The 27,499-nt window shown below is 45.6% G+C and overlaps 1 protein-coding gene across 1 annotated transcript; it reads left to right on the forward strand.

The window, feature by feature from the left end:
* The first annotated feature begins 106 nt into the window (after positions 1–106).
* si:ch211-214c7.4 (histone-lysine N-methyltransferase SETD1A) lies at positions 107–26,973 on the forward strand. Its single transcript, XM_034539052.1, has 6 exons — positions 107–371; positions 11,678–12,376; positions 12,532–12,601; positions 18,198–18,376; positions 18,562–21,108; positions 23,154–26,973. The coding sequence occupies exons 2-6, from the start codon at positions 11,785–11,787 to the stop codon at positions 24,266–24,268; spliced, it is 4,503 nt and encodes a 1,500-aa protein (XP_034394943.1). The 5' UTR covers positions 107–371; positions 11,678–11,784; the 3' UTR covers positions 24,269–26,973.
* The last annotated feature ends 526 nt before the right edge of the window (positions 26,974–27,499 follow it).

Genomic DNA, 27,499 nt, shown 5'->3' on the forward strand with positions numbered 1-27,499 from the left:
TGCTTTGAATGTGACGTCACTCCTGCTTTGCATAACCACCGGTCTCGCGCTGTTGATTGGACCGCTCGCGGGATTTAATCTGCATCCTCTTTCATGACCACCGCGTTCCGTCGTCTTCAATCTGCTGCCGGACTCCTCGGTCACTCCCCCCGCCCGAGTCCATCCTTCATGAAGGGGAGCAGCCCGCCGCCGCTCAGACGTGGAGGGAAGGACACGCAGAGGGACGCTCGCCGCTGACCGCGCGGGGTTATTGTTGCTCCGGTTGAAATTCACGGCTCTCCCGACACGTTGAGCGCGTTTCGCCTCGGTGCTGGACCGAAAGGGAGCACCGTTCTCCGGGAGTCTTCAGGAACGGAGCCGGCAATTGGAAGGTTCGGAGAATTTATTACGTTTTTCTTGAGCGAGCGAAGATATTTAAGTTAACGGCACCGCATTCTCGTTTCTTTGTGCTGTTGTTACGTTCCCTAAAAAAATACTGTTTTGCTCAGATAAACTCATTTTTTTGGGGGGGGGGGGGGGGGGCGGTGAATGTACCTTACGTTAGCGTTTGTTTTGTAGACGGACGCCCTCGTTGCAACGTGGAGTGGCCAGTGTGTGGCAGGCTGTGATGAGGGATGACGGCTAGCATGGCTCGGGTCGGTTGGGCGGTGACAGTCCGTGCTTTCAACGTGCGTTTGACTTTCAAAAACGCCATTTATTGTGGCCGGTCAGCGGCACGAGGCTCGGCGGACCGGGTCTTGGGTTTGTGGGTTCGATTTAGTGAGCGGCTTTATGTGCTCCTCTGCGCGCGCCGCTGCACCGCGTACCGCTATTGTTCTGTGAGGCTAAACCGGGCCTTTTGCTAAACCTGGGAGGATTCGGCGTGCTTGTTCTCGGATACAAACGGCACTATTAAAAGCTCCACCTGAGGCTTGAAATGGACACATATAAATGGTCAATTGTCTCAAAGTGGGGTCCTGGGACCACCTAAGGGTCCTTGACAGGAGCCCAAACAACACGAGGAACTGTTAATGTTGGACGTTTGTGGTCTGGGGAATAACATCTACAAGAAGTATGTGACAGGAACTCCTGTTAATGCACAACAAATCTCAGCTGGGCTCTTAGTTTATTTGTGGTCCTGAAGTCTTTGTTTATCATTTGAGATTAGTTTAAAATAAACGGCAAAACACTTCCTCAATACACCAGCTGATGTGGAAGTAATTTTGCAGTAGTTTACACTCTGGGTTTCATGCCTGCGCACCCAAATCCTTCAGTGCCTTCTCATTGGTCTCTAGCCAAGATAACCATCATCTCTGTTTTTATATTTGCATCCCTGCACATTGAGCGATCTCATTCTTGATCTGAAAATGGGGAGGAGTACAGAGAGCTCAGAGGCAGACCATCAGACGGCATCGTCTGCAGATCTCGGTGATAGAGGGATTACGTTTATCATCCAGGTTTTGGCTGAGAGTCTACATTACATAATCTGCGTCTTTTGGGGTTTTCTGGGTGTGGTCGGCAGGGTTTGGGTGTGGGAGCAGTGACTCTTTGACTTTAGAAAGTTATTTAACATGCAGCAGGCACTCACTGGGGAGTGTGCAGCTTCCTGAAACCCCCTGTGCTAATGCTTCCAGGGTGTGTGTTTGGTTGTTGCTGAGGCGTTTGTCACCCGAGTGTGAAACCAAGTGTGAATGACACACTCATCTTCTCTGACTTTCTCTAAGCTACAATGGCTCGTTGCAGGGTCACTGATTCTGTGTTGGCCTGAATTTGAAGGAGTGATGTGTCGTTTGATGCCCTCGGCTTTTCACTAGTCTAATGGTGCGTAGAGGTGAGCCCTGTTATTAAATAAAGTTGGGAAACATTTGGATTTGGGAGAGGAAGTACTGTCAACACCAATCGGAGATATAGAGCAAATGAACATCCATTGGTAGCTGGTGTTTCTGGCACCCTAAACTGAAGTTACTGAAATGAACCGTTCATTTTGATGCCACACTTTGTTACTTACTCCCAGAGGAGCAGGAATGAGTTCTGGGACAGACCAACACACGTCCAGCCTCTGAATTGGGACACAGCCCATGTTTCTATGCACAGCTTCTTTCGCTGTCAACACCTCAGTCTCCCCTCTTCCTCTTCCTAAAGGCCAGAGCAAACCAGAAGAGGAGCTCAAAATAGTTCTCATTTCACTGCATCCTGTAACCTTGTGAGACGTCTCAAGGGATCAGATTATGTGGGGTTTTTAAAAAGAGGAAACGGCAAGCATTATGCAAAGAAGAATGTTTAATCATGATTTAGATTGTATTTACTAAATCACAAACATTCATTCCTTTTTTTTATCTTTTAGTTCGCTGGGTTGCTTCAAGTTCATTGTATGTTGTCTCTTTCCATCTTGTAAACTTCAATTTGCCTACTTGTGTGGTTATGTCTGGTGTGTAATAGTGTGGCTGCAGTTTTTTGTTCTTTCTTTCTGGCATTTGGGGACATTGTGATAGTGTGACGGTTTAAAATGACAGACGATGGGAAGCAAATCAAGGCGGATGAAATACCTGTTCTGTATCATCACTGAAATACCTTCAACACCCCGGATGCTTTCTTCTCGACTCCTTGAGAGCTCATCTCAAGCTTGGGAAGCTTTCAGACTTCAGCAACATTAGCTTGCTTGCCAAAAAGTTGATTTTGATCTGAGCTGAAAGGCCTGTGAACAAAAACTAGACTAGCTACTACCATCTGTAGTGTCCCCTTCGGCCTGTTAAATGTTGGGATTTGCTGTTGGATTAATACATCCAAGGGCTGATGATTTGTGCTGTTTATTCAGCTTAGTGTGGGTTCATGTGCAACAGCCGTGAGAGGTTATAATGGTTGTGGATGCTGAGGTCAAGGGTTCAAATCTATTCTCCGACAGAATGTCTCTGCCTCATCATCAAGCATCGGTGTTTAGGTCTTTTTAGAGTCACTATGGAGGCGATCTTAAATCTAACATCCTTTCATTATCAATTCATCTGCTGATTTGATCTATTAACTAATTGTTTGGTCCATAAAATGCCCGTCAAACGCAGAATCAAGCTTAACCTGAAACTGATCAGTCATGAGTTGGCCGTGGCTTGTGTGGGACTACAGCTGCAGATGGAGGTCTCTGAGCCGAAAGTACAGATTAACCTGTGACAGACTAGCAGTCCTTAATGTTGGTTCACATTTAAGAACCTGAAATCATCCACTGCAAGTGGATCTATCCAATGCTAATGATTTTCATTATTTATCTTAATCTATAACAAAGAATTGAGAGTTGATCCATTTACATTTCTTATGTTTGACCAAAAAAAGGAAAACTTTGCCGGAGAAGCCGCAACCAATAAATGTTTGTACTTAAAAACAAACACAAAAATGACAAAACACCTCAATTGAATATTGTTACTGATTAATTGTCTTAGCCCTTGTTCGGTTAAGTGCATTTCTAAAAGCTATCCTCTGTGCCACAGGAGCATTTTCATTTCACTCAAAAATCCGGGCAGCTGAATGGAAAGCATAACTCTTGTAGAGGGCAGAGCAATTTGCATCTGCTTGGAAGTCAGCTGCTTTGTACGGCCATGTTTGACTCATGTCACACCATGGAAATTCAATCCAAACCCAGCTTTACTGGGGGTATATTTCAGGTTAAACTACATTTCATCATTCATCCTTAGGGTTTCCTATGCATCTCCTGAGTTGATCTTGGCTTTTCAGCTGCGAGACGGTGTGGTGCTTTGACTCTCTCCACTGTGGTTTGGAGGCTGGCGCTCTCCTTCCCATTAGGATGAAGTGATGGATGCTGGCGTTGCACTTTTGGGCACTCAGTCTGTCTGGGACTGAAGCTGGCCTCTGTGCACTGTAATTATCTTAAGAGTAATTCAGCACTTTCGTAGTCTGTTTGGTAGCTCACTTTGGTGGCCTTTAATGCCTTCCCAAAGCGATCCAGCTGTGTCATCTACAAGTATATTGTACAGGTCTAGGTCTGCCGTGCTGTAAGGGTGTGTTTGCTTGTGTTGAGCCTGCTGGCCATGTCCTGTTATCACCCTCCTCTTGATATGAAAGAGTCACTCCTGTGTGTATTCAGTATTGCGTGCGCTTCGCACAGTGCAGGGGTGTGGCTTTCTTTTAGAGAGGCAGGCTGACAAGTTGTGGAATCACTGTCCAGCTGACCCTACACAGTCAGAGGCCCAGTAACTGATCTGGTGCTCTCCAGCATTATATTGACTATCTGCCTGCCTGTCTGTAGCCTCTTGGCTGGTGCACAAGAGAGTAGCCGCTTATCTGGCTCTAGCGGCACAAAACTGACGTCGGCGCTGACATTTCTATAGGCAATCATCAATAACAGAATCTCTTAACTTCTACTAATTTCTATCACGCACCCCGTTTACATGAAGTTACACTTGACCTTTGTAACTGACTTCAAAGATTGGCATTCAAATAAATAATGCACTTATTTATTTGAATGCCAGAGGAGAGTGACGTGGGCCTGCAGATGTAGACCAGCGGTCCTAATGGATAAAAGTTGAATGTGCACAAGTTTGTGATGCACTTGTATGTCATCATCCCTCTCTTCCATTCACCCTGCCGCCTAGTCTATGGTTCTTTTGGGTGAAGTTACCCGCACCAGCTGCTCCCCCGTCCCGTTGCACCAGTTAATCCACTAAACACCCACCCCCCAACTCTCATCGGCACCATGCCTGAGGGGGTTACATGGTGCACGGGGCAGACAATAGGGCTGGTCCACCCCCCTTCCATGGTACCCTAATGTTGTTCTCTGTTATGCACGCAAACACTTGCAATGATCATGGTGGGTTGTTGTTGTTGTTGTTTTTTTGGACCAGATCTGATTACATACTCTCTTCCCTCCCCAGCTGATGACACATTATTGACTTTGCCCGCTCCTCTGTCAGCTTGCCTTGGTGGCAGCAGAGACTGGCCCGGTGCTTTCTGAAAGCGTGCCAGGTTTGTAACAGATTGTTTCCCTGCAGCCTTTCAGAGCACTCAGCGGCCAGTGGCCTCTAGTCCTTCCCGTTTTGACTGCCACTCCCTTAAAGGCCCACTGGCATAGTCCATTTAGCTTGTAGTCACACTTAACCACCTGCTCCTAATGGCCTTATTGAGTAGCTTACAGTCACTTAGCACATGTTAGTGTCCCGTGTGGAATTGATTAGAATAAGCCACATACTTAACGTCAAGCCCAACCCCCCCCCCCCCCCCCCCCACCCACTGATGAAAGTGTTTTTTTTCTACTGAGGGCTTTGATTTTGTTGTCTATGCTTGTCAGTCCTGTTTTGCTTTTTCTTCTGATTTATTTATTTGTTCGTATCTGTGCCTTGAAAGGAAGATTATAATACTGTGCACTTCTATGGAATGCTAATTTCCTCCACTAATCTAATTAAATCACCTTATGAATCTTAATGAGCATGGTAATGTATCACATATGTGGATCGTTGACTACAAATGCTAAATGTGCCAAAATGTAATGGATTCAGCAGGGATTCATGACGGAAGTCGTCTTATTCAGTACACGTATCTGTTGGTGTGAATGCAGTCTTGGGATGAAATGCTTGTCAACTCTTGCACACGGTCTTGTTATTTTGACAGATGGAAGAGAAGCCTGTCGGTAAAATCATTGGGGGCTCATTTGTTTCTTTGTCAACAAATAACGAGGTGCATGGAGTGCCATTCATCTTCTTAATGGTTCTCTGCAAAGGGGGTAGAGGAGCCTAAGTAGACAGACCTACCCTCCACACAAACGCAATATGAATTCTTCTGAAAGTGGTAGGATTGTGCACGTTTGAACATAATCTTGACAGATACTCCGAGTGAGTTCCCATTGTTCTCATTCTCATCTCCACCAGGAGCATTGAAGCTAGTGTGTAAATGGATCGTGCAGACAGCATGTGTTTCTGCGGGTTTGTTTTAATGTGACAGTGCTGACAGACTGAGAATGAATAACAGCGTCTCCTTACTTCATCATCCCACAGCGGCCCTCAAGTAATGGGGTTGTTAACGTTTCCCTCTGTGTGTGTGTGTGTGTGTGTGTGTGTTCTCTCGCCTGTCGGGCAGCCTGCTGAGGAATGCATCTAGAGTGTAATAATAGGTGTTGTAATGTTGACAGTTTACTCACCTCGGTCATGTGTCGTCTCTGTAGTAGAACAGGTGCAGTTCTAACCTGGTGCAAGCTGTCGGCATCATTTTAGGATTATGTTGGATCAAGTTACGAGAGAGAAGACAGGTTTTTCCTCAAACTGTGAGCTTTGAGTATGAAGATAAACTTCACAATTTGCCCAATGAAGGCTAAATCCACTATTTAGCCAAACCAGGTCCAAATCTCAACTTGTCACTTCCTGTTACTAAAGCTCTGCAGCATTTTCTAACGGATGTTCAAATTCAATAAATCCTTTTATTATTGTTTTGTTGCAATTAGAAAAAAAACTCCAAGTATGAATAGTGAAAGGAACAAATGTTTTAATGTATAAAAATATACCAATATAGTGGCAGGACAGGGTTGTGTAAAGAGTGCAGTCTGGTGGTGTGGCCAAAATCACTGATTTGAATCTAATTGAACAAAATCATGTTATCTTTGTGCTGACATTACCATGGGCCCAAGTTTGATATTGATGCCCCTTGGAATCAGCTTTTCCATAATGCATCATTTTCTCTTATTTACATTTCTCGAACTGGGTAAACAACATAAAATGATAGGACCAGGGAATGCTGTTTGTCACAAGGAGAGCAGATTGTAATCCCTTTAGAGGAAATTCAGTACATAAGATGACCGTAGGTCTAACTTTGGTGTAGATGCCCACTAAATATAATATCTGAACTTCACCTCGAGCTAAGTTAAATGGGACAATGTTTCTTTTTAGTTATCTAAGCTACATAAAACTACACTATCATCTCTTTATTTTGGCCATGGAGCACAGAGTGTGTTCTTGTTTAGTGCTTTCTGCTTTGGGTGATGCATTCCTTCACTTAACCTGCTTTTAGTTTAGAAGTCACAAGTTGTGATCTAGGGCAAAGCATAGTCACTTTAATATTCAAGAGACAAATAAGGTAGAAACATTTGAAAATGATAAATATAAAAAATGTAGCCGTGTGTATGTGAAATGCCCTCCCAAGGGTTTTTTTTGCACCGTGTTTGTGTGACGGAGAGAGCTGCAGACTGGTGTGGAGAGATGGCGACAGCTATTCAGCAGTATGCTCTGTCGAGCTGCATATTTACAACCGCTGTGCGTGCGTGTTACATTTCTCTAAGTGTGTGTGAACTAAACACTCACTTGGTGACGCGGCAGAAACAACACTAATGCCTTGTATGGTCAGATAAGAGGAATGGGAGGCTGTGTCTGTAAAAGCCTGCTGCGTCAAGTCAATTTACAGTCCCAATTATAATATTAGATTGGTCATTGAAGACTGTCTCTGTACATTTTAATTTTTTATTTAGTTTGGGTTAGACAGGGATTTGAGTTTGCCAAGCTTGAGCCCAAAGTCAACACAGCCCCCTTCCCTTCCCCAAACCTTGTTTTTCCACTGCATTAACCACACGCTTCCTCTTTGGCCCTTTCATTCACATACATTTGTGTCTACACTGACCTGAATGCTGCCTGTTTCTTCCTGTGTACACTTCCTCAAACACACACACACACCAGAGGAAAGTTAATGAGCAAATGGACAGATGAACTTCATATGTAAACAGTCATACTCACCACGCGACAGTCTGCTGAACACTCCCAGACTTGAAACCATGGTCAAGTTCATCATGAATATTTATTTAAATGTCCAAAGGTGCGGTTCTAAGAGGAATCAAATGTGCCTGTGGAATTTAAAGAATGCAGAAGTGGGGGGGGGGGCTTTTTACAAATTTTAAAAGTTTCACATTTAGAACCATGCTCACTCGCACTCCTAACACACTCTGCTCCATCTGGTGTGTGTCCGGACTTCCTATGACCCTTTCACTGCCGACACACACACAGCTGCCACACTGTGTAGCCCTGAGGAATCTCCAAGAAGTCAGCAGAGCTGGTATGTGGATGGGTCCGATGCTGCTTTGGGCATTCCCTTTCTGCCATTAATCATCTTGGAGCAGATGCTTAATGTAGAAACTCAACATCAGGAAACCAAAATGGATAGTTTAATATCCAAAATAGGGCTTTGTCTAAAGATTATTTTAATGATCAACTCACCTGACTATATTTTCTTCATGACCCTATTAATGATTTGGATTGATAAATGTCAGACTGTGGGAAGTCCCAAACGAGTCTGCACTATATACTTAAGACAAAGAAGAACAGACTATTTCCTATTTTTGCTTCAAAGTATTCATCGATTATCAAATTGGTTTGAGATCAACTAATTTGATTCAGCTCTAATACAAAAAGGCACCTTCAGGTGCATTTGACCTTGTGTTTAGACACACAATCAATCTGTCCTAATGTTTGAATGTCTCTTTGCTGTTTTTTAATCAATCACAGCATTGTGACTGCATTCTGGGGTAAATCTACAGATGACATTAAGTCCCAGCATCAGTATCAACAGCCCCTCTCATGCACCACCTCCTCCAGTAGTATGCACAATGCATTCCAAACCCCTGCCATGCTCTCACGACTAAATCCCCCTCTGCTTGTATTAGACACGGTATTAAAAATGACCCTTTTTGTCTGCCACCACTTCTAGTGTCTAAACGGGCAGAGCGTGAGACTGAGAGATGGGGTACGACAAATGTAACGCACACAAGCTGTATTTCTTTATGGGGAAAAAATGGAATGTAAATCCCAGCGGGCCCTTTCTGTGTCGAGACAGACTCCCTCTAACAAACTGACAAAGGGAAGGCTGCATTTATAGACCATCTTCTCCCGCTTGGGCGAAATGCATATTGCTGTCAGCTTTTAGGCCTTTTGTCTTTGTCACAATACTTGAAACGCATTGTGTTTGTCATCAGGCGTATTGAGCTAATTGTGATATTAGCCAATAGAGCTGGCTAGTGGGAAGGCATGCTGCGTCCTCATAATGGTTTTAAATCTCAAGTGAACTAGGATTTGTTATGCAAATGTGGACTGAAGAATGGGAGACAAAAGAGGTTTTCTTGCATTGCATCAGACTGCATGAGGCTGTTCATCTTGACCAGGCAGACCTCTCGTTTGCTGGTGTTGCTGTGCAGTGATACAATTAGGATATCTGACTCAACATGTCTTCAGCTCTGTTTCGAACAGCTTGAATAGTCCCAAAATTGTCTCGAGCATTGGCGTCAAGTGTGGTCTGATGGATATGAAACCAGGGCGCTGCAGGGCAGCAATTCAGTAAAACGGCCCCTATCCCTCTCTGTGGATGGATGGGATTTTAATGATCCATTCACATCCCCTCCTGCGCTGCGTCAGTGTCAGCTGGTTAGAGATGAGGCCTTTACTTGCACAGAAGGGATGAGGAATGTGATTTCATTCTGCGATCTGCTAAGCCTCTGGCATTAGTAGCTGGACTGGCAAAGCTGTGCCATGCACGTCATCGTGCCAGTCAAATTCCCCCGTCTCACTGCGCTTTCCGTTTTGGAGCAGCTTCTTCTGTTGAATGAACTGGGTGACTTTTTAGTAGAGTCGCCACATCAAGGAGCAAGTTTGACCCGATGTTAAGCAAACATGCCGACCTATCAAGATTAAAATGTGGCCGTACCGGTGAAGCCACCTCGCTAACCTCTTCTCCAGGGTCCCAATTTGATAATGGCTTCCAATCCTTCCCATTCATTTAAATGAAGAGATGACAATGGATTTGATTTGAGCAACACTGTCCAAAAGGCTCTGCATATTACCTAATTGACATGTAAGGCATGATCATTTCCAAAAGAGACAAGCCAAACTTTGAGGTTACACTCCACCACTCGGCGTCCTTTCATTGTGGGATTTGTAACCACAGAGACCAGAGTAGAACAAAGGCGACAGCAGGAGGGAAACTTGTTTAAAGGTGAGCACGAAGTCCAGGTCACTTTTCTATGACTGAATCAAAAGGTAGGATTTAATTATCTAATACAAGAGATAAGCGGGTTACACGTGTGTGTGTGTGGGCAGGTGTGTTCAGTGGTTATCAGCACTAAACCGGCCAAACAAGTTATTTCCAAATTGACAACAAAAGGTCCATTTACGCATTTTTCTTTTGATTGACGAAGCATTGTGGTTGCTTTGCTCACCCAGAGTACATTGATCCTTCACAGGGACCTTTTTACCTCGTGGGAAGGAGTGCAAAAGCCTCCACATTTTTGGATATGTGAGACAGGGGCCACAGTATTGTGTTACCTCTGATGTTAATGTGTAACTGGCGAGGAAGCAAATGTTTCCCGACCTTTGGACAACATTTAAGTGCTGCTGTTTATTTAAAAGACTAAAATCTAAAAGGTCTGTTGGAGATGAATACGGATGTGTTATCCGTCCTAAAGGCAAATCTAAGTGCTAAGGCTGTATAAATGCACTTAGTATCTCATGTCTGTGGAAAACGTTGCTCATCGGAACGTGTCCTTTTTCCAAGATGTTTTTTTTCACTTGTCTGGCTTAATGGCCGTATCATAAATTGTCTATGGCCGTGACATTATTAGTTTGCACTGAGGGAGGAGTCTGCTCTCTTTCTAAATTGCTGCTGTGGTTTGTTCGTTTGCATCATTAAACATGTCTTTCTAGCGTAGTAGAAAGAAGCTATTCTCAGGTAATTATTATTTTTTTTAATACAAGCTTTTGTTTTGTTCCACGACTTGGTCAAATTCTAGTATGCCTTTGCTCTCTTTCTTTTCCTCTCCATTTTTATTCAATCCACCGCTTTCACAGTTTGTTTCCTGGGTCATACAGAGCTTCTACTGGCGAGACCATATGTGTAAAAATTTACTGGAAGCAGATATATAAGCAGTGGGGAGGAACAAGTGGCTAACGGGGAGGGGGGAAAGAGGGGTGTAAACGGGAGGGGGTGGGGAGAAGCTGCTATCGGCAGAATGGGTAGCGAGTGAGTGGGAAGAGCTCGGTCCACCCAGCGCCAGAGATAACTTGTCCGAGCTGAAACGTTACATAGGTCCTGAGCTCATTAACATCTCATGCCCCTTCGTTTCCTCCAAACGCGACACAGCTTCTTCTACTCTACATTAATTTCAAGTGTTCCACTAGTGCTGTCAATTAGGGAATCTCACAGAACACAAATATCTGTTAAGGGCTCGCAGGATGATGCGACAACAACCATCTGGATTTGCTCAACAGAGGAAGACAATTGCTGACAAGTGCACCTTTTGGCTCTAGTTTTTCTCCTCTGTCGTGTCAGGAGATTGTGAAGCCTCTCTTGGCTTTCAGCACACCCAACCACAGCGTTGTCTATTTTTCAATTTCAAGATGCTTGATGTAATTTTGGAGAAAAGTATCAGTTTTGTATTGGAAAAATCCACGGATCATTTGTATTGTATTTTAATAGTGATTGGTAAGTTTTATTTTGGTACCGCACACATGAGGCATTGTTACCATGGTAGTTCTATGAGATGGGCGGACTAGTCACCGTGGTTTTTAAAACAGATTTGTTGGCATCGCTCACTGCTCACTTCCTGTTTTTCAAACTCCCCCAAATTCCTTGAAGGCCCCTTGCCATAAATGGCATTTCCTTTGGCTGACAGTGACATGTAAATGCTTTGAGTAGTGCAATCATGTTTCAATGAATATATGTTCTTCTTCTACAGGCTATCAAAGTGAGAAGAGGAACTGGCCAACCAAGCAGAGTGTGAGCCCCTGGACCTTGTAAGCAAGCAGCAACGTCGGTGTCCACACCTTTTTATAGGAGGGGGGAATGAAACCGGATGGGGATACCATGGAAACCAATGAGCCCTCCGAAGCTGCAGCTGTAGCGGAGCCCACCGCAGCTGTAGCAGAGCCCTCCTCGTTGCAGGACAACATCACGGAGCAAGCCCCATCACAACCTGAGGAAGCTGCAAATGACGCAGCACCCAGTGCTGCTCTGAAGGCCAATGGCAAGCCAGTGGCATCAGAGCCCAAAGTCAAACCGAAAGCTTTTGCAACTAAAACGCAGCCTGCAGCCAAATCTGCAGGGGCCTCCGGATCACGGCCAGGTACCATCTCGCACCGCACGGCGAATGGTGTGAAATCCTTGAACCAAACTGCTGCAGTCAAGAAAACGGCAACCACAGCAAAAGCCTCAGCTGCGGGGGCCGTATCCAAAAGACCAGTGGGTGGCGCAACCGTTTCCTCCACGGTTAAGAACCAATCTAGAGTGCCTGACAAGAAGCCTGTTGGACCGGCCAGGACTACCTCTGTTGCTGCCGTCACAGCAACAAATGGTAGCAAACCAACAACAGTGAATGGCATTCCTAAGAAGAGACCAGTAGCTGAGACTGTTAATGTAGCTCGACCCAAAACCACAGGTAAGTCTGACTTGAGATGAATAATATTTGTATATTGGTGCTGTAAGACTTTTCTCTTGTCTTTGACAACGCATGGTTAAACATCACTTATTTTGCTTGTTTGATTTCAATTTAGTCTCATTTTCATGTTGTTCCTTCTCTTCTAATTTTTGTAGCTACTGCCCCAAAAGCTGTCACTTCGACCACAACAAAAGCTGGTGTTGCCGGTGCTTCAAAGACCACCAGGTATGCAAGTCTATCGCTAGCAAAGGCAGTCGGGCTGATGAAGTGATATAAACAGCCCCTGGTGCAGTGTTCATAGTGCGTTGGAACACATACATTTTTATGTGGTTGGGGAACACCCCCACCCCCACCCCCCCTGCCAGATCTGAACTTTGTAATTCCCTTTACCAACTGGACGAAGGGTGACTTTGCTTATCTTGATGGCCTGAAAGGGAGCAGTGGAGAAGGATGTCCATTGTGGTCTTTGGGCCGTTATTGAGTCGGATTTCGCTTGAAGAGAGTGAGTCATGTTAGCAGAAATAACCTGAGACAGAGAGGCCTTAACGGAGGCAATGATACTGAAGAACTACCGCTTTGTCCCAAACAGACCCCCAGGCAGAAACCAGCCCCACCTCCCTAGGGCAGAGAGCTATTGACTCTGATCATAATCCCTCTCATACTGAGCTGGTGGTTTGGTTAGAGGGGGATCTAGTAGGAGTAAACAGCTCCCAAATAATTAGTTTGGCTGTTGCAGAATTTCATAGTTGGCCCAGTCGCTTACTTCCATTTCAAATCGGAAATGTTTGTTTTAGAGGCTTCTTTTGTTTTTTTACTCGACAGAAATGTCAGGTATCCAGATGAAATACAGGCTTTTATAATATGTTGCCAAACATAATTAGCAGCTGGTGGTTTCTTCAAATGTGACTCAAAGTTTTGAACTTGATTAATGCAATCGCATTTGTTTAAATAAAGCTTTCTATTATAGAGCATCGGATCTATAATCCACCACTCCACCGTTTTTCTACAGGATGTAGTGTTCTGTACTGAGTGGCCTGATCAGATTATCTCTTCACTTGTCTCCCCTCTTGATGATCTTTTATTAAATAAAGGAACAATGTTCTGAGTTATTCAGATTTCTGAAACAGCAGAGTCATTGGATTCTTCTGGTTGTGTGTGTGTGTGTGTGTGTGTGTGTGTGTGTGTGTGTGTGTGTGTGTGTGTGTGTGTGTGTGTGTGTGTGTGTGTGTGTGTGTGTGTGTGTGTGTGTGTGTGTGTGTGTGTGTGTGTGTGTGTGTGTGTGTGTGTGTGTGTGTGTGTGTGTGTGTGTGTGTGTGTGTGTGTGTGTGTGTGTGTGTGTGTGTGTGTGTGTGTGTGTGTGTGTGTGTGTGTGTGTGTGTGTGTGTGTGTGTGTGTGTGTGTGTGTGTGTGTGTGTGTGTGTGTGTGTGTGTGTGTGTGTGTGTGTGTGTGTGTGTGTGTGTGTGTGTGTGTGTGTGTGTGTGTGTGTGTGTGTGTGTGTGTGTGTGTGTGTGTGTGTGTGTGTGTGTGTGTGTGTGTGTGTGTGTGTGTGTGTGTGTGTGTGTGTGTGTGTGTGTGTGTGTAATGGCACTCATTTCTAAACATCACCTCTTGTCTCTTTTCTAGATATAGAAGTCCCAATTTCCTATCTTACTGAGAGCGATCCTCAGGCTAAAGCAAACTGTTCGACATGCAACACTTTTGTGTTCAATCTTACATTTTTAAAAAGCAAACGGTGCTCCGTGCAGCGTAGGGGACGGAGCTTCAGGGCTCTAGCAGGTCCTCCACAGCGGGCCTTTACAAACTGCGATTCATTTTACTTCCATGGAAGCCATGCCCGCTTTGAGCTGATTTGTGTGTACATGGAGGAGTCCTCTTCCTCTGAATTAATCAGATGAGACATTTCAAGTGTTGAGTGTCTGATTACAGAGGCGCATCATCCCTCTGCAACCGTTTCCTTAATTCTCCAACACAGTGGCTGTTTAGCTTCTTACTCCTACTGTTGTAGCCTCTTCTTTGTAATTCCAGCCCCGCAGTGACAGCGGGTGCCCTGGGCCTCCATAAGAGCCGACACTGTCTGCCACGCTATTGCTTGGCTGCAACACTTCATGTCGACTTTCCACCGAGCCTGCACTCTGTATTGTCAAGGAGACTGTAGGCCCACACAAACCCTAGGAATGTGTGCTCCTCTCGGAAGGAGTAAAGCAGCTGGTTTTGGACAGCCTACAAGCCAAACAAGGCATTGTTGGGGTGCTCCATTTCCATTTGTTGTCTTGGAAAGGGGCCCTTGAAGCGAAAGAAAAATGTGTACTTTGACTGCATTTAATTTGAAGGATGAGCTTACTGCTGCTGGGATAAAGTTTCTTCCTGGCCATGCCCTCTCCTTTCTGTTTGGTTTGATTAAAGCCGAATCATTAAATCTACAGGAGCGGGTATGCCAAGCGTCGAGCCTCCCAGCTGTGATGACATGATGAATGGCGTAGGTGTGGCTTCAATAAAAACCCTGGCTCATGTTTGCACTTAGATTTTCAGCCAAAAGTTTTGTTGCATCTGTCCTAGAGAATATTGTCTGTGAAACAAAGACGGTCCATAAAGTGCATCAGCGCCTTGTCCCTTTGCTGACCTTTGTCCTTAAGAGGACCTTGTGTTTGGCCGTTGACCTCTTGTAGATGGCAGAGTAGTGACTCTCATTTTCCCTCTGGACTGTTATTTATATTGATTTCAACCCTCTGCTGGCAGGAAATGTAATCCATACTAATACACCAACAACAGAACCACCACCCACACAGGGACTACACAGGCTTCAGTGGGTCGTCTCTCCTCTCTGTGCCGTCCCTCTGGATCAAACCCTTTCATGAGTTATAACTCATCATAAAACGATGGAGGGTTGGGGGTTATGTTGCATCTCTGACCTCCCGTCACCCTCTTTATTCCCATCCCTTAACTCTTTATCGTCATTCCATCCATCAGTCTCACTCTTCCAGAGAGAAAGTAATTTGCTCAATTGCATCAGAAATCAATCCGGACATAATCGAGTCATATTTTGTAGATATGAAAACGCCCTCAATTAATGCGCCATTTCTGTCTTCCTGCTCAAGTAAGTTCAGGCCTCTGCCCTTTTTTACTCCCGTCAGATTGTATCTGCTTGGTTTTTTTTTTTTCTTTTCTTCTTCTGCTTCTGCTCTTCCTCATTACCCAACATTCACTCTGGGTCGATTTCATCAGTGTCTGATCCCGGTCCATTTCACATTACAACCCAAATCTCTATCTGATGGCAGCTTGTTACAGAATCCCTACGAGTCCATGCCTGTGCAGTGGCTGTCTGCTCCAGTCATTGTAATGGTTATTGTCATGTGGTAGCAGCATCTATGTGCGGGCATGCAACTCCACTAGAAGCTATCAAAGTCTGTCAGGTTGTTTACATGAACTGCCATGTCGGCAGACCATAAGAAGACGCGATCGTTGTAATTGGTCGTGGGTTCACGCAGTTCTTCATGGCAGTGACATTTGATTATGGAGCTGTGGGTTGTTTTGAAAGTGATTTCAGTTTTTAATAGAAACCAGATGTCATACTAATTATGTACAGTGCTGAGGTTTTGTATTGTTTGCACACCAGGGTTCAAAGTGTAGAAATGATGGCTTGAACTGCCTGTGGCTCATTCAACAGCCTGTCTTTGTTTGTAGATTGGCCAATTCAGCACAGACTGTCATTCTTGAAGCTTGAGAAGACAAATGTATTGTTTTGGATATTTTAACAAGCCCAATTCATTGCAATTTAAGACTGACTGATTTGTTAAAAGAAATACTTGGACCAATACAAAAAAACGTTTTTAAATGTACCACGCCTCTGCTCAGAGCAGGATGTTAGAACTCAGTGAAGCTCTGGAAAAACAGAACTGAATAATATCACCAAGTCTGGCCTCTGTACATAAGATCTTTGCAACTACATTATGTGCTTTGTTGCTTAATACTGCAAAGAAATTGGCTATTCATTAAAAAGGTTGTCCTCCATTGCCCTTTACACCCCATTTAGTTTGGTCCACAGGGTCATTTGCATGTTTCCAAGTTTCCCATATGGACAAATGGTGGAGCAAGTAAAAGACTGCTGGAGGAATCGCACTATATTCTCTTTTAGTAAAGCAAATAAGAAAGATATGTGTCCAGAGATCCAAACACTTCATCGGGATATTCTAGATTTTAATGTTAAAACGGTTACTAACCAACTCGACCACTACTGCTGGCATGAGATTGGGTTTTTCCCCACAGTTCTGCTTCCAGACCCGAAACTGATGAGCCACAACAAAGTATCAAGTTGCGTAATAGCTTGGAGGAGGTTCATGGTTGGATATTTTCCATTGTGGTTTTCTAAGAATTTTCCCATGAGTTTGAGTTTAACTAACAACCAGAATTTGAGTCTGCAACTTCCATTGGGGAGAAGGAAAGAGACGGCGTATAGCCAATGCAAAATATATGGCCAAAATCTTCCATCCCAATATTGGTAATTTCATACCTGGATAAGTACGATATTTTGTAATTCAGTAAATTAATAGTTCCTATGTAATAATGGTGATGGAATGCCTATTTTTGATATAATCCAGTTTTAATTATGCTTTACAAAAAAGTGTGTTCTCCATTTTAAAAAAAGAACTCTAGTGCAAAAATGAGCAGAACCGTTTTAAGTGAAATTATAGTGAAACATCGATCCATTTCCAGTTACTTATGGACTGTTTACAGAGGAATCAGACTAAGACAATAGTTTGCTTTAACTACACTAGGGTATTCCCATAAGCAGAACTAGCAATTTAGACGACTCATTTATGTATTGCGATATATGATTTCATCATATAATTCTATTGAAAGACTAAATTATCATATTGAATTATCGCCCGGGTCAGTATTTTATTTTAAGATTAAAAATTCAGCGTTGGATTCGGGTCTTAACGTTTTTCGGAACCATCCGATTCAGTCAGGGATGGGGTTCAGGTCTCAGTTTTAGACTCCTGTAGAACTCTTAATCAAATTATTATTATTTTTTTAGGTGTGTTCATATTTGTAAAGTGACCCAACATAATGTAATGTTTGAAGGCTGTGGTCTACAGTGTGTCAGGGCTAAGGGTAGAGCACACTTTGAATCCTTTTTGCTTGTCTAGGAGAGGAGCCTGATGGAGGTGGGTGAAGGACTTCTGGCTTGTAGCTGCAGTTGTAGTGATTGAGTGAATTAGAACAAACACAAGAACTCCTTCAGACTGAGTAGTAGACCAGGAGCTTAAGACGAGATTGATTTTTAAGACCGTTATCTTCCCTGTGTTCTTAGCAGTTCTCTCCCTTTCCTTTTTTATAACCATATTCTTCCACTGTCGTGTATTTCCTTCCTCTTCTTTGCCCACCTTAATTTCTTTTTACTTGCATTCTGCTCACTTTAAACTCTGTACCCTCAGCTCCCACAACTCATTCCCCACTGTTTGTTGCCTCAGTTCATTCTTCGCCAATTCAAGTTTTCCATTCCCTTTCAATATTTATTTTTTTTCCCCTGTCATCCTCCTTCTCATTACACCGTGTCCTCGCCTCTTGGAAATGATTGGAGAATGAAGGAGGCAATAGAAGGTGGCAATATATGGATCCTTCTGTGTTTAATGGGTTACCATTGTTGAAATTGCTTAGCAGAGGTAATTTATTCATGCTTGTCGAGGCAGAGCATCAGTTTTCATGTTTGGATCTTTGCCAACGAAGTGAATGAGCTATAAAAAAATACTGTTTTTGTTCAGTTATTTCCCCAAAGCATTTGTGTGCCAACTGGACAAGTGACTGTTTGTCTTTATCCAGGCCTGCTACAGGTCCCTTGACATCTCGACCTGCATTCACCACATCCAGGCCCACCACATCCACAGTCAAGCCCTCCACCACTGCAACAGCCCAAACGGCTGCCTCTAGAGTCACCACAGCACCCTCTACAGGCAGGACCGCAGCGGTACTGCCTCCTAATCCTGTTGCTGCAAAGAAAGGTACGGCATTACACCTTGTCCTGACCAGGAGGCGGTCTTCTGAAACCACTTTCATTTACATTTGGATAACAAAAAACAGTTATTTCTAAAATGTTCACAATAAAGTATCAAAAGTGTTTTATCTGTCGGCAATGAAATACAAATGTGACTGATTGGGTGAACTGACGTTTTTCTGTTTGCATCAGATGTCAAGCGACCACCTTCTGCAGTGGCAAAGAAACCTACCGCAGCTACAACATCTGCTGCTACCAAAAAACCTGAACCATCTAAACCCACAGCCACCGTGAAGCTCAACTCCGCCTCCAAATGGTCCATGACCGAGAAGGCAGCAGACTCCAAAATGCCACAGTCCAAAACTTTGCCACCTGCAAGATCTACTCCCTCAAAGAAACCTGTCGTGACTGTTTGGTCCAAAGCCCACAACAAGCAGCCCCTTGGTCGAACCCCACCTGCCTCTCCAGTCAACAAACCTGCAAACGGCAAGACCTCTCACGCAAAACGTGGACCCAAACCCAGTCTGGCTGTCCCACCTTTCACTGCTGCAAAGAAGACAATTACAACCACATCTGCTGTAGAACCACAGAGAGCTGCAGGTGCAGCAGCAGCAGCAACGATGCTAGCAGCAACACAAGCGGCGGCGACTGAGTCTTTCCCAGAAGGATCATCCCTCGCTGCCTCCGCACCAGAGGATGACAGTCCACAGGTCTTGGACCAGGATACCATGCCAGAGGTGGCACTTCAGGAGACTGCTCAAAGACATTCAGCTGCTTCCTCTCTTCCTCAAAGCCCTGTCAGGGTGTCCGTACCACAGACATTTCCACCCCAGGAGCAGCAAATCAGCAATGCTCCCTCACTAACGACACAGGAGCAGGCCCCAGCTGAGCCTGCATTACCACCAGTGGCCTGTTCTCCAGATCTATTCGAGGAGGCTGTTTACCTGTTAACAAACCAAACCCCCTCCCCATCTAAGACCCTCCCAGCAGCAGCGAATGCCATCCCTCTGATGGTTGCTCTCCCCAATCTAAATGAGGAGGAGGATGAAGAGAGGGAAGGAAGCCAGCTGGTTTCTGTATCTGAAATGAGTGGAACCACACAGCCCACAGAGGAGTCTCGTCCCGGGTCCGCCGGACCAGTAGGAGGGTCCGCTTGGAGGGCGGGGGGCGCTTTGTTCTCCGAGCTGGACTCCGAGGAGGTAAGCGTCAGCCAGCAGGGTGCATCTGAACTGAGTGCCCCCGGCGTCCTGGAGGGCACGGAGAGCATGGATGACCTAGGAGACGGCAGTCTCAAAGGAGCCATCGACATGGAGGGAGCCTCAGCAGGGTCACCTGACTTTGAGAAGGTTCCTGACATACCAGTGAATGACTTCGACGACGACTTCGACGATGACGACGATCGGGTGTGTGACATGGATGTGGGCTCAGAGCGGGCAGACCAACCTCAGAGACCCAGGCATGACAACGACATAGATGAGGATGAAGACGAGGAGGACGAAGAGGAGGAGGAGGAAGATGATGATGATGATGTGGAGATGGCTAGTGAGGGGGTGACAGAGAGTGGGCTGGAAAGCTATGGGAATGCAGATGAGGATGACTTTGCTGAGGATGAAAGGCTGGACAACTTAAACAGAGTGGTAGAGCCCCCGCCCCCACCTCTTCTGCCCTCCGCTCTGGCTGCTCAGTGGGACCAAGCAAACCCTATTGCTAATCCCTCGGCAGACCCTCTTCAGCCACAGCAGGGTCTTGAGCACGCCTCCCAGTCCGCACAGGTGGCACAAGGGTCTGCAGAAAGCCCGTTGGGGGACCCCTGGCAAGCAGACTCGACGACCCCAACTCAGTCCCGAGCCCAAGCTTGGCTAGAACTCATTCCTGAAAACCGAGACGTTCCCCATTGCTCCCCTGTCAAAGAGGAGGCCCAAAATGTAGAGGCCCAGATGTACATAGATAAGTCTTGCTCCGCCCTGATGCAGACTATGGCCCCAGCTCTTCTCTCTGCCCCAGGAATGTCTCTGTCAAGCACCCTGAGCAGCGAGACCAGCACACCTGAGGAACTCTGTGACTACAATCGAGACGGGAAGATGTTGCCTCAAGATGTGCGAGCGTCGCCTCTCTCCACACTGCCCGCTGACGAAGTCCTGGGAGGCCCTGCAACTGCCAACACCTCCAACCCGTCCTCGACCTCGGTAACAGAGGACGAGGCCAGCGACACAGAGGGAGAGGCTCTGTTGGACGACTCCTCGGCGGGTCCGGTGGTCAGCCACATACTCTTTGACTGCCAGCCTCCAGCCCAGCGCTGCCTGTCCATTGTGGAAGAGGGAGAGGAGGCGGAGGGCGGCGCAGGCGAAGACGCCACCCCTCCTTCGGCGACATCGTTGGCGTCTTACGGCTTTGACACCATGACCACAGCCTCAAACTCCAATGCTCAGTCCACAGGGGAGAGCTGCATCAAGAGCCCGGGCGTCTTCTCCCTGGAAGAGCTCCCTGAGGAGGCCAAGGAGCCCCGTCTGATCCCGCAGCCTCACACCCAGCCGTGCCTCGTGGAGCAGCAGTACATCGAATGTGGGAAGCAGGAGGCGGAGTCTGCTGAGCGTGTCGGGGAGGAAGCGCTGGGGCCCGAGGAAGCCCTGGACCCTTCGTCACCTCGGAGCACTTTGCAGCAACCAGAGGAGAACCCCGATGACATCCAGCCTCCCTACTATTCAGCTATCTGTGAAAAGACTGAGAACTCTTTTGCAGGTAATGTATAGTTAATCATCTCCCTAACAGCCCGAGCAATGCCCCTTAACTCCGTCCGGCCCCGCACCAGCCTCCCCATAATATCTCACTGTTGTCGCTCTTGTCGCCAGTGTTTGTCCTGAAATCTCTGGGGGTGGATGTAATCAAGTATTAAAAAAATAAAATGCAGAGAGCAAAGAAAGGGAAGAAATAAAGTGGACGGCAGTGGCACTTCCCTCCGATATAACATTTCCACGATGAGTGTATATGGCTTAAATTCCTGTATGTGCAATAGCTACTACTATTTACTCCAAATGTGTGAGCGTGCCTGGGTTTTGGTGTTTGTTTGACTAGACACAGAATCATGTGGATGTCCTGAACTGGCATGGATTTGACTTTGTCTGTTTACAGCTCTTACCTAAAACTAAACAGGGAAAACAAGAAAATTAAGCTTAACAAAAAGGCGGAATTAACTGTTTAACATGTTTTTCATGTGTATTTATCCTCATGCTTTTTTTTTTTTTTTTAATTACTCAACTGATAACTGAAGATATGTTTTGATTGTATATTCCTTTTTGATTTCACTCCCCTACCTTACGATACAGGCAATCTTCCTTATCCCTGATCACTTCTCATCTCTTCTTGCACTTTAACCTGTACCCCCCCCAGCTTTTTTATTTTCTTATGTTTATCTTTTGGAGTAATGAACCTTTTAAAACTTTAAATAAAGATTAGATTTCTACCATGATGTACTCTCACCGTACAGTTTCATTGAAGTGGGCTTCTGGGAGTGGCATAATTATGGTATGTGGATCTCAACACCACCGGCATTCATTTCAAGGTCTTACACACTTCCACTTGTTTACCAGTGGCTCTATACATCCCATAAACTCAGCCAATCATGTAACCTCCAGCCAGTCCTGGCATACACTCACACAGACACTCGTACATGTATTGTGTTCAGTGGAACTCATGGCCTTCCTCAAGGACTTCACCAGTCTGGAAAAACGTATTAACTGGAAAGGATGTGCCGCGAGTCGACCATCAACGCCACCAGACCTTCTCATGGATGAAGTTCGGCCTCTCGAGCAGCAAAAAGTTTGACATCTCGTCGAGATTAAGAAGTCAACCTTGCTCCTTCTACTTTAATTCCACTCTGGGTGTGTTGCTGTTTTTTTTTTTTTTAGCATTCTTGCTGCACTGTATTAATGTTAACTTATGCTTATGCATGTCACTGTTGCACACACCTTGACTTTCATTACTTTGGATTGGTCTGTTCAGGGTCAGCCAAATAGCTTGGCTCTAGGACTTGATGTACTTGGGTTGATTAATGGGATTTCTTCTAAAGCCAAGCTATTCGCTTATATTTTTATTTTTTTTCTTGTGATGCTGGATGTCTATAAATGCATGGAGAGCTTTTGCATGAATCACTGGTTGACTAACTATAACCTCCATTCAGGGGTGGCGACGGTTTAGGCTTGCAAATGCGCTTTTTCTGTGGTCGTTTGTCTCACCATAGTTGATAGTAATTGCATATACAGGAAGTTGGCTGCTGTTTGCACAAATCTCTTTTCTGGGTGTTTTAAAAAAAAAAATATATATGTTTTTTAAATAAATGTAAAAGGGAACAATCACAATAAGCTCTCTGCACAAATTTCTCCACCCTTGCCCCCAGCCTCCATCCCCTGTCACCAAACCGAAGGTCACTATTCTCTGGTGTGTTTACCATTTTTACACAAACACTGCTTGAACCCCTCTGAATATTGAGCAGGCTGTATCTGTCACTGCTGCACAACGTTCAAACAATGTCCCACTGTCACTTGTTCCAAGTACAAAACAAAAACCCACAAATCACTGCCTGTCAGTTTGGTGTTGTGACAGACCTTTTGGGCTGGGCTTCACAATGCTTCCCCTACTCCGTCAGCTAGTCCCATCTGATGCCCCCCTCCTCCCCTTCCCCTCTACACTCTGCTGCTTGTACTCACTGCACTGCTGCCTGTGATCTATTTTTTTTTTTTATAACATCACGCTACTGTAATCTTCCTTCCCCGCTTCCTCTCACACAGGCCTCACTGGGCTACCGCACCCCCACCGCCGCGATCACTCGGCTTACCCCAGAACCTACTGCGACATCCTCAAGCCCCTCGTCGCCGCCGCCACCCCGCCCAGGCTGACCTGTGCTGACCTCCCACCCAGGAGCCTTGGCCAGCAGGCGCTGAGCCCCCAGCTCCGCCGGCTGGAGCAACACCAGAGGCAGCTGCTGGAGATGCAGCAACGCAGGGATCAACAGAGCAGGCCGCTGGAGGAGGCCGAGCAGGAGAGGAAGAGGAGGGAGGAGGAAGAGCAGAGGAGGAAAAAGGAGGAAGCTGAGGAGGAGATAAAGAGGAATGAGGAGAATCTGGAAAGGAAGATGCGAGAGCAGGTGGATGCTACGACCAAGGAAGAGGAAAGATTGAGGAAAGAGGAGGAGCGCAAGCAGAGGAGAGACCTTGAGCTGCAGCTGCAGCAGCAACAACAGGAACTGAAGGAACGGCAGCAGATCATGCAGTGGCAACAAGAGCTGCAACAGTCTAATAAAGGGCAGACGGTGCTGCTGTCCCCTTCCTCTGGCCTCTGCACCATCTACGAAGCTCTGGAGACGAGTGACGAAGAGGAGGCAGAAGAGGGAATAAAGGAGCTCAACCCCACCAAAGGGAAGAAGGAGCCCAGAAAAGAGACGTCCAATGAAGAGACAGGCGACTGTGAAGGGGTGTCGTCGGATAAAGACAAACATCGAGACACGTCGCCATCCACCGAGAGCCCCCCGCCTCCTCTCCCCGACTCCCCCCAGACATCCAGCAACCCCTCCCAGGATGGAGACAGCTCCTCCCCTGGCCCTCCCGAGTCTCCAGAGCCACCTCCGCCCCTGGACCTGGACTGGGGGAAGAAAGTGGACATAGTCCAGCAGCTGATCAAGCAAACCCTGCTGCTAAACCGGGACGGCTGCTCGTCCCTTCTGCTGCTGCCGGGGGGAGCCGGTGGCACACTGAGCCCCCTGGAGAGCAGCCTGTGGCCCAGCCTGCTGCCGCCGCTCACGCCTCCTTCTGCCACCGTCACCGCCGTCAGCAGTTTCTCCCCAGAGGCCACCGGGAGCTCCCCGCAAGGAGAGTGGACCGTGGTGGAGCTGGAGACGCACCACTGAGGGACGCGAGTGTGGAACATCTGCAGTACTGTGCAACACTCATACAGGGAAGTGACACGAGTGCTGTCTGTCTGCACAACCACAGGAAGATGCACACACCACAGATAAGGTGACACGCTCACTGGACTCTGAGCAAATACACTTACTTTAGGAGAACAACTGCAGGGCTTTAAGGGCTGGGCAATCGCGTAGGGAAACAAATTAATTGCAATAACTAAAAGAAATTCTATCTTTTCTTCTTTTTTTTTAAGAAGATTAACTAGATCACATCGTACTGAATGGTAAAGGGTTGTTTTAAACTCATTTCCATGTATTTTAGAGAGCCTGGGAGAATAAGTAAAATCCATGATGGGATCAAAAAGATGGACAATACTTTATATTTATATTCTGCCCAGCCCTGGAGCTAGACTCATAAACTAGTGTTGAAGATCAGTGGTTCCTGAGCAGCATCTTCTTTAACTGCTGAATTCTTTTAAACTACTGAAATATATTTGATAATTCAAATGTAGCAATCTGAGATCTGGTCACAAACTGCAGACGGGGCTTTGCTTTAAGGGGTAGAAAGGTTGAGGAACCACTGTTATAGATTCACTTGAGAGGCAGGGATTTACAACTGTACTGTTTTTTTTTTTGTTTAAAAACAAGCGCATACAATACGGGTGCTTGGTGGTGCTGCAGTCCAATCGCTGGCTGTTCGTCCAAGCGTGCATTATGTTTATGAAAGCAAAAAAAGGTAAATGACATTTCTTGCCCCAAATCAAGACCCTCAGGTTTAGCTATCACAACCAACAGAATAGATGGGTTTGATTTCAGACACAGAAAGCCAAAGATTGGATCATGGTTGCAGTCGAGGTAAGTCTGAGTCCAGCACGTCCAGCATCTACAACGCTGCCCGTGAGTCTGTACTCAGGGGGGCAAGAAAGTCTTTGGTGCTGGTGAATAACTTTAGTTTTTAGCTCTGCCACAAACGCAAGTCGACCAACGCAAACGTGACACCGCACTGAAACTCTGCACCCCACACGGCATCGGTGCAAACACAAACTCTACACTGACTACAATATTACATTTCAATCCTTTAAACTCACACTTGAATCCATATGAACATTGACTGTGGCCACACACGCACACACCGACAGTGCCAAATGGCCGCTATCAATCAACGGTAAACTGACTGATAGATTTGGTTGTTTTTACTTTGTGTTCCTCACCTGTAACCCTGTTTAATTGAAGCTCCTTATCACCTTATTTTAAAATGAGAATGCACTGGAGATGTCATGCTACTGAAAAGCGAGGAAAGATTCTGAGATTGCACTTGATCCCGTTCAGTCTTGTAAATTTGTTCCAATTGTAAATGTTTATTGTCAACGTATTTGCAAACTGAGGGCACAGAACTGTCGTCCCAGCGACGAGGAGGATCCTCATTTCCCCACAAGGTCTCGGTCCGAGCCGTTTGGACTGTACAGTCGTTACCGAAGGTCGGTATGACATGGAAGCGTTCCCCTTTGACTGACTGGAGTCGGGCACCAATGAGCTTTTAGAAATGTGTCGACTAAATCCTGCTGACGGCCTTTTTATGGCCACTGCTCTGGAGCCATGTGTGCAGTCCCCCTTAGAGTCGCATGCTCACATTATAGATCTCAGTTGGAGATTATCAAACGAGACCTTCTACACTTGTGCGGTAGGCTTCACACACTTTACATTCGAAGACCAACTCCGGGGTTTAACTGCTACGGCTGCGAAGGTCGGGGTTCCCTTTTTATTTTCGTGTGACATGAGGTTGGGTTCATTCTGGGTATTAACTGTATTGAAACTGTGAAGCGCTGTGGTACGGAGGTGCGTGTTGTAAACTGTCATGTCTGTGCTGTGAGTTGAAGTCGGGCTGCTGTCTGGTTACTGTGCGTTTTGTCAGTCGGCGTTTTTTAGTCATTCGCCGAGCCTCGCTGTGACCTCACGGGTTTAAATGGGACTTTTCTGGGATAGTCAGTAGATTTCCGACTGGACGTTAAATCCAGGGAGGGCCCAGTGGCATATGGGCTGGTTTTTGGTTAGTAACTGAATTGAAAGCGGTATGAATCTGCATCCGGTGCTTTAACCTTTGACCCCTTCCACACTTAATTCCAGCAACATCGCCCACTAATCGGTCCGTTCTCTAATCGAAGCCCATGTGCAGCAGCTGAGAAGCAGGCGGGTGTTTACGCTCATGTAAGTCTGCTTCCCCGTTCTCCAGGTCGGGTTTTTTTATGAAGCTGGACTTTTTAATTGTGCTTTCTTAAACATGTCCGTCTGATTTTGTAAGCATTTGTGTACATTGTTTCAAAAGACTGTTCACTGTAATGAAAGGAAACTCCACTTTACTTTTGTACTTTAGAGATTTAGAAGCATAGCAGCCCTTTAAGAGTCATATATAGATTTTTATTGAATGAAGGATGTTGGTTGTAAATGGTAGATTTGATCCTTTTAAGTAAATTACCTTTATGAACTGAGCTGAATGATTACAAGGTCAAACTGAACACAGTAGACTGAACTCAAAGATGATAACTCTCACATTTTTAAATATTAATTTATTAAAAAAACGAAGTGAAGCCTTTGAGTGCTGATTGAAAAGGCTTGATGAACCTGTTGAAGTAAATGGGCAACTCTTGCTGGAGGAGCCCAAATCATGGCAGCTTGTTTTTAAAATGTAAAGATTTCTTTGTTTTTTTCAACTCTCTGGTAGATTGTGTAATTATTTCAATGCAATGTTCCATGTAAATAAAATGGTTTTTAAAAAAAAAAAAATAACGTTTCTGAACATCTTTTGCAACGCAACAAAATACTTAAATATGCGGGAACTGTTGTGTAAAAAAACATCACAATATATACAATCTCTTATAAAATCTTCTCCACGTTGACGCACTGAACAAATTAAAGTCACCAAATGGTGTGCAGCAAACATCAGGAGTCAAACGGACTCGTCACAGAGCACGGCATAAAACTACGACCACTCTAAAACTTTGTTTTGGAAACCAACACTGGCCACAGTGCATTACAAAGAACGGCTTTTAACTGGGAAAATCAAAAGGCCCTGAACGCATCGGGCAGAAATTGTCACATATTTTACTGTCCTGGGACTTCAGCTCGGGTGTTTCTGCTCCGACGTCCAGATATTCGACCTTTTAGAATCTCTCATGAACTCTGCGACGCATATCTGCTTCTTGACCAGCTTTGAGGATGTAAACAGGTCCGGTCGCT

Source organism: Cyclopterus lumpus, chromosome 1 (genome assembly GCF_009769545.1).
Source record: "Cyclopterus lumpus isolate fCycLum1 chromosome 1, fCycLum1.pri, whole genome shotgun sequence".
NCBI classification, from domain to species: domain Eukaryota; kingdom Metazoa; phylum Chordata; class Actinopteri; order Perciformes; family Cyclopteridae; genus Cyclopterus; species Cyclopterus lumpus.

Bases quoted from the DNA above. Each gene is read 5' to 3' on its own strand.
- si:ch211-214c7.4 (XM_034539052.1), top strand. From the start codon at position 11,785: ATGAAACCGGATGGGGATACCATGGAAACCAATGAGCCCTCCGAAGCT. The intron at 12,602-18,197 runs GTATGCAAGTCT...GTCTTTATCCAG, and splicing joins GGTGCTTCAAAGACCACCAG to GCCTGCTACAGGTCCCTTGA. The intron at 18,377-18,561 runs GTACGGCATTAC...TGTTTGCATCAG, and splicing joins TCCTGTTGCTGCAAAGAAAG to ATGTCAAGCGACCACCTTCT.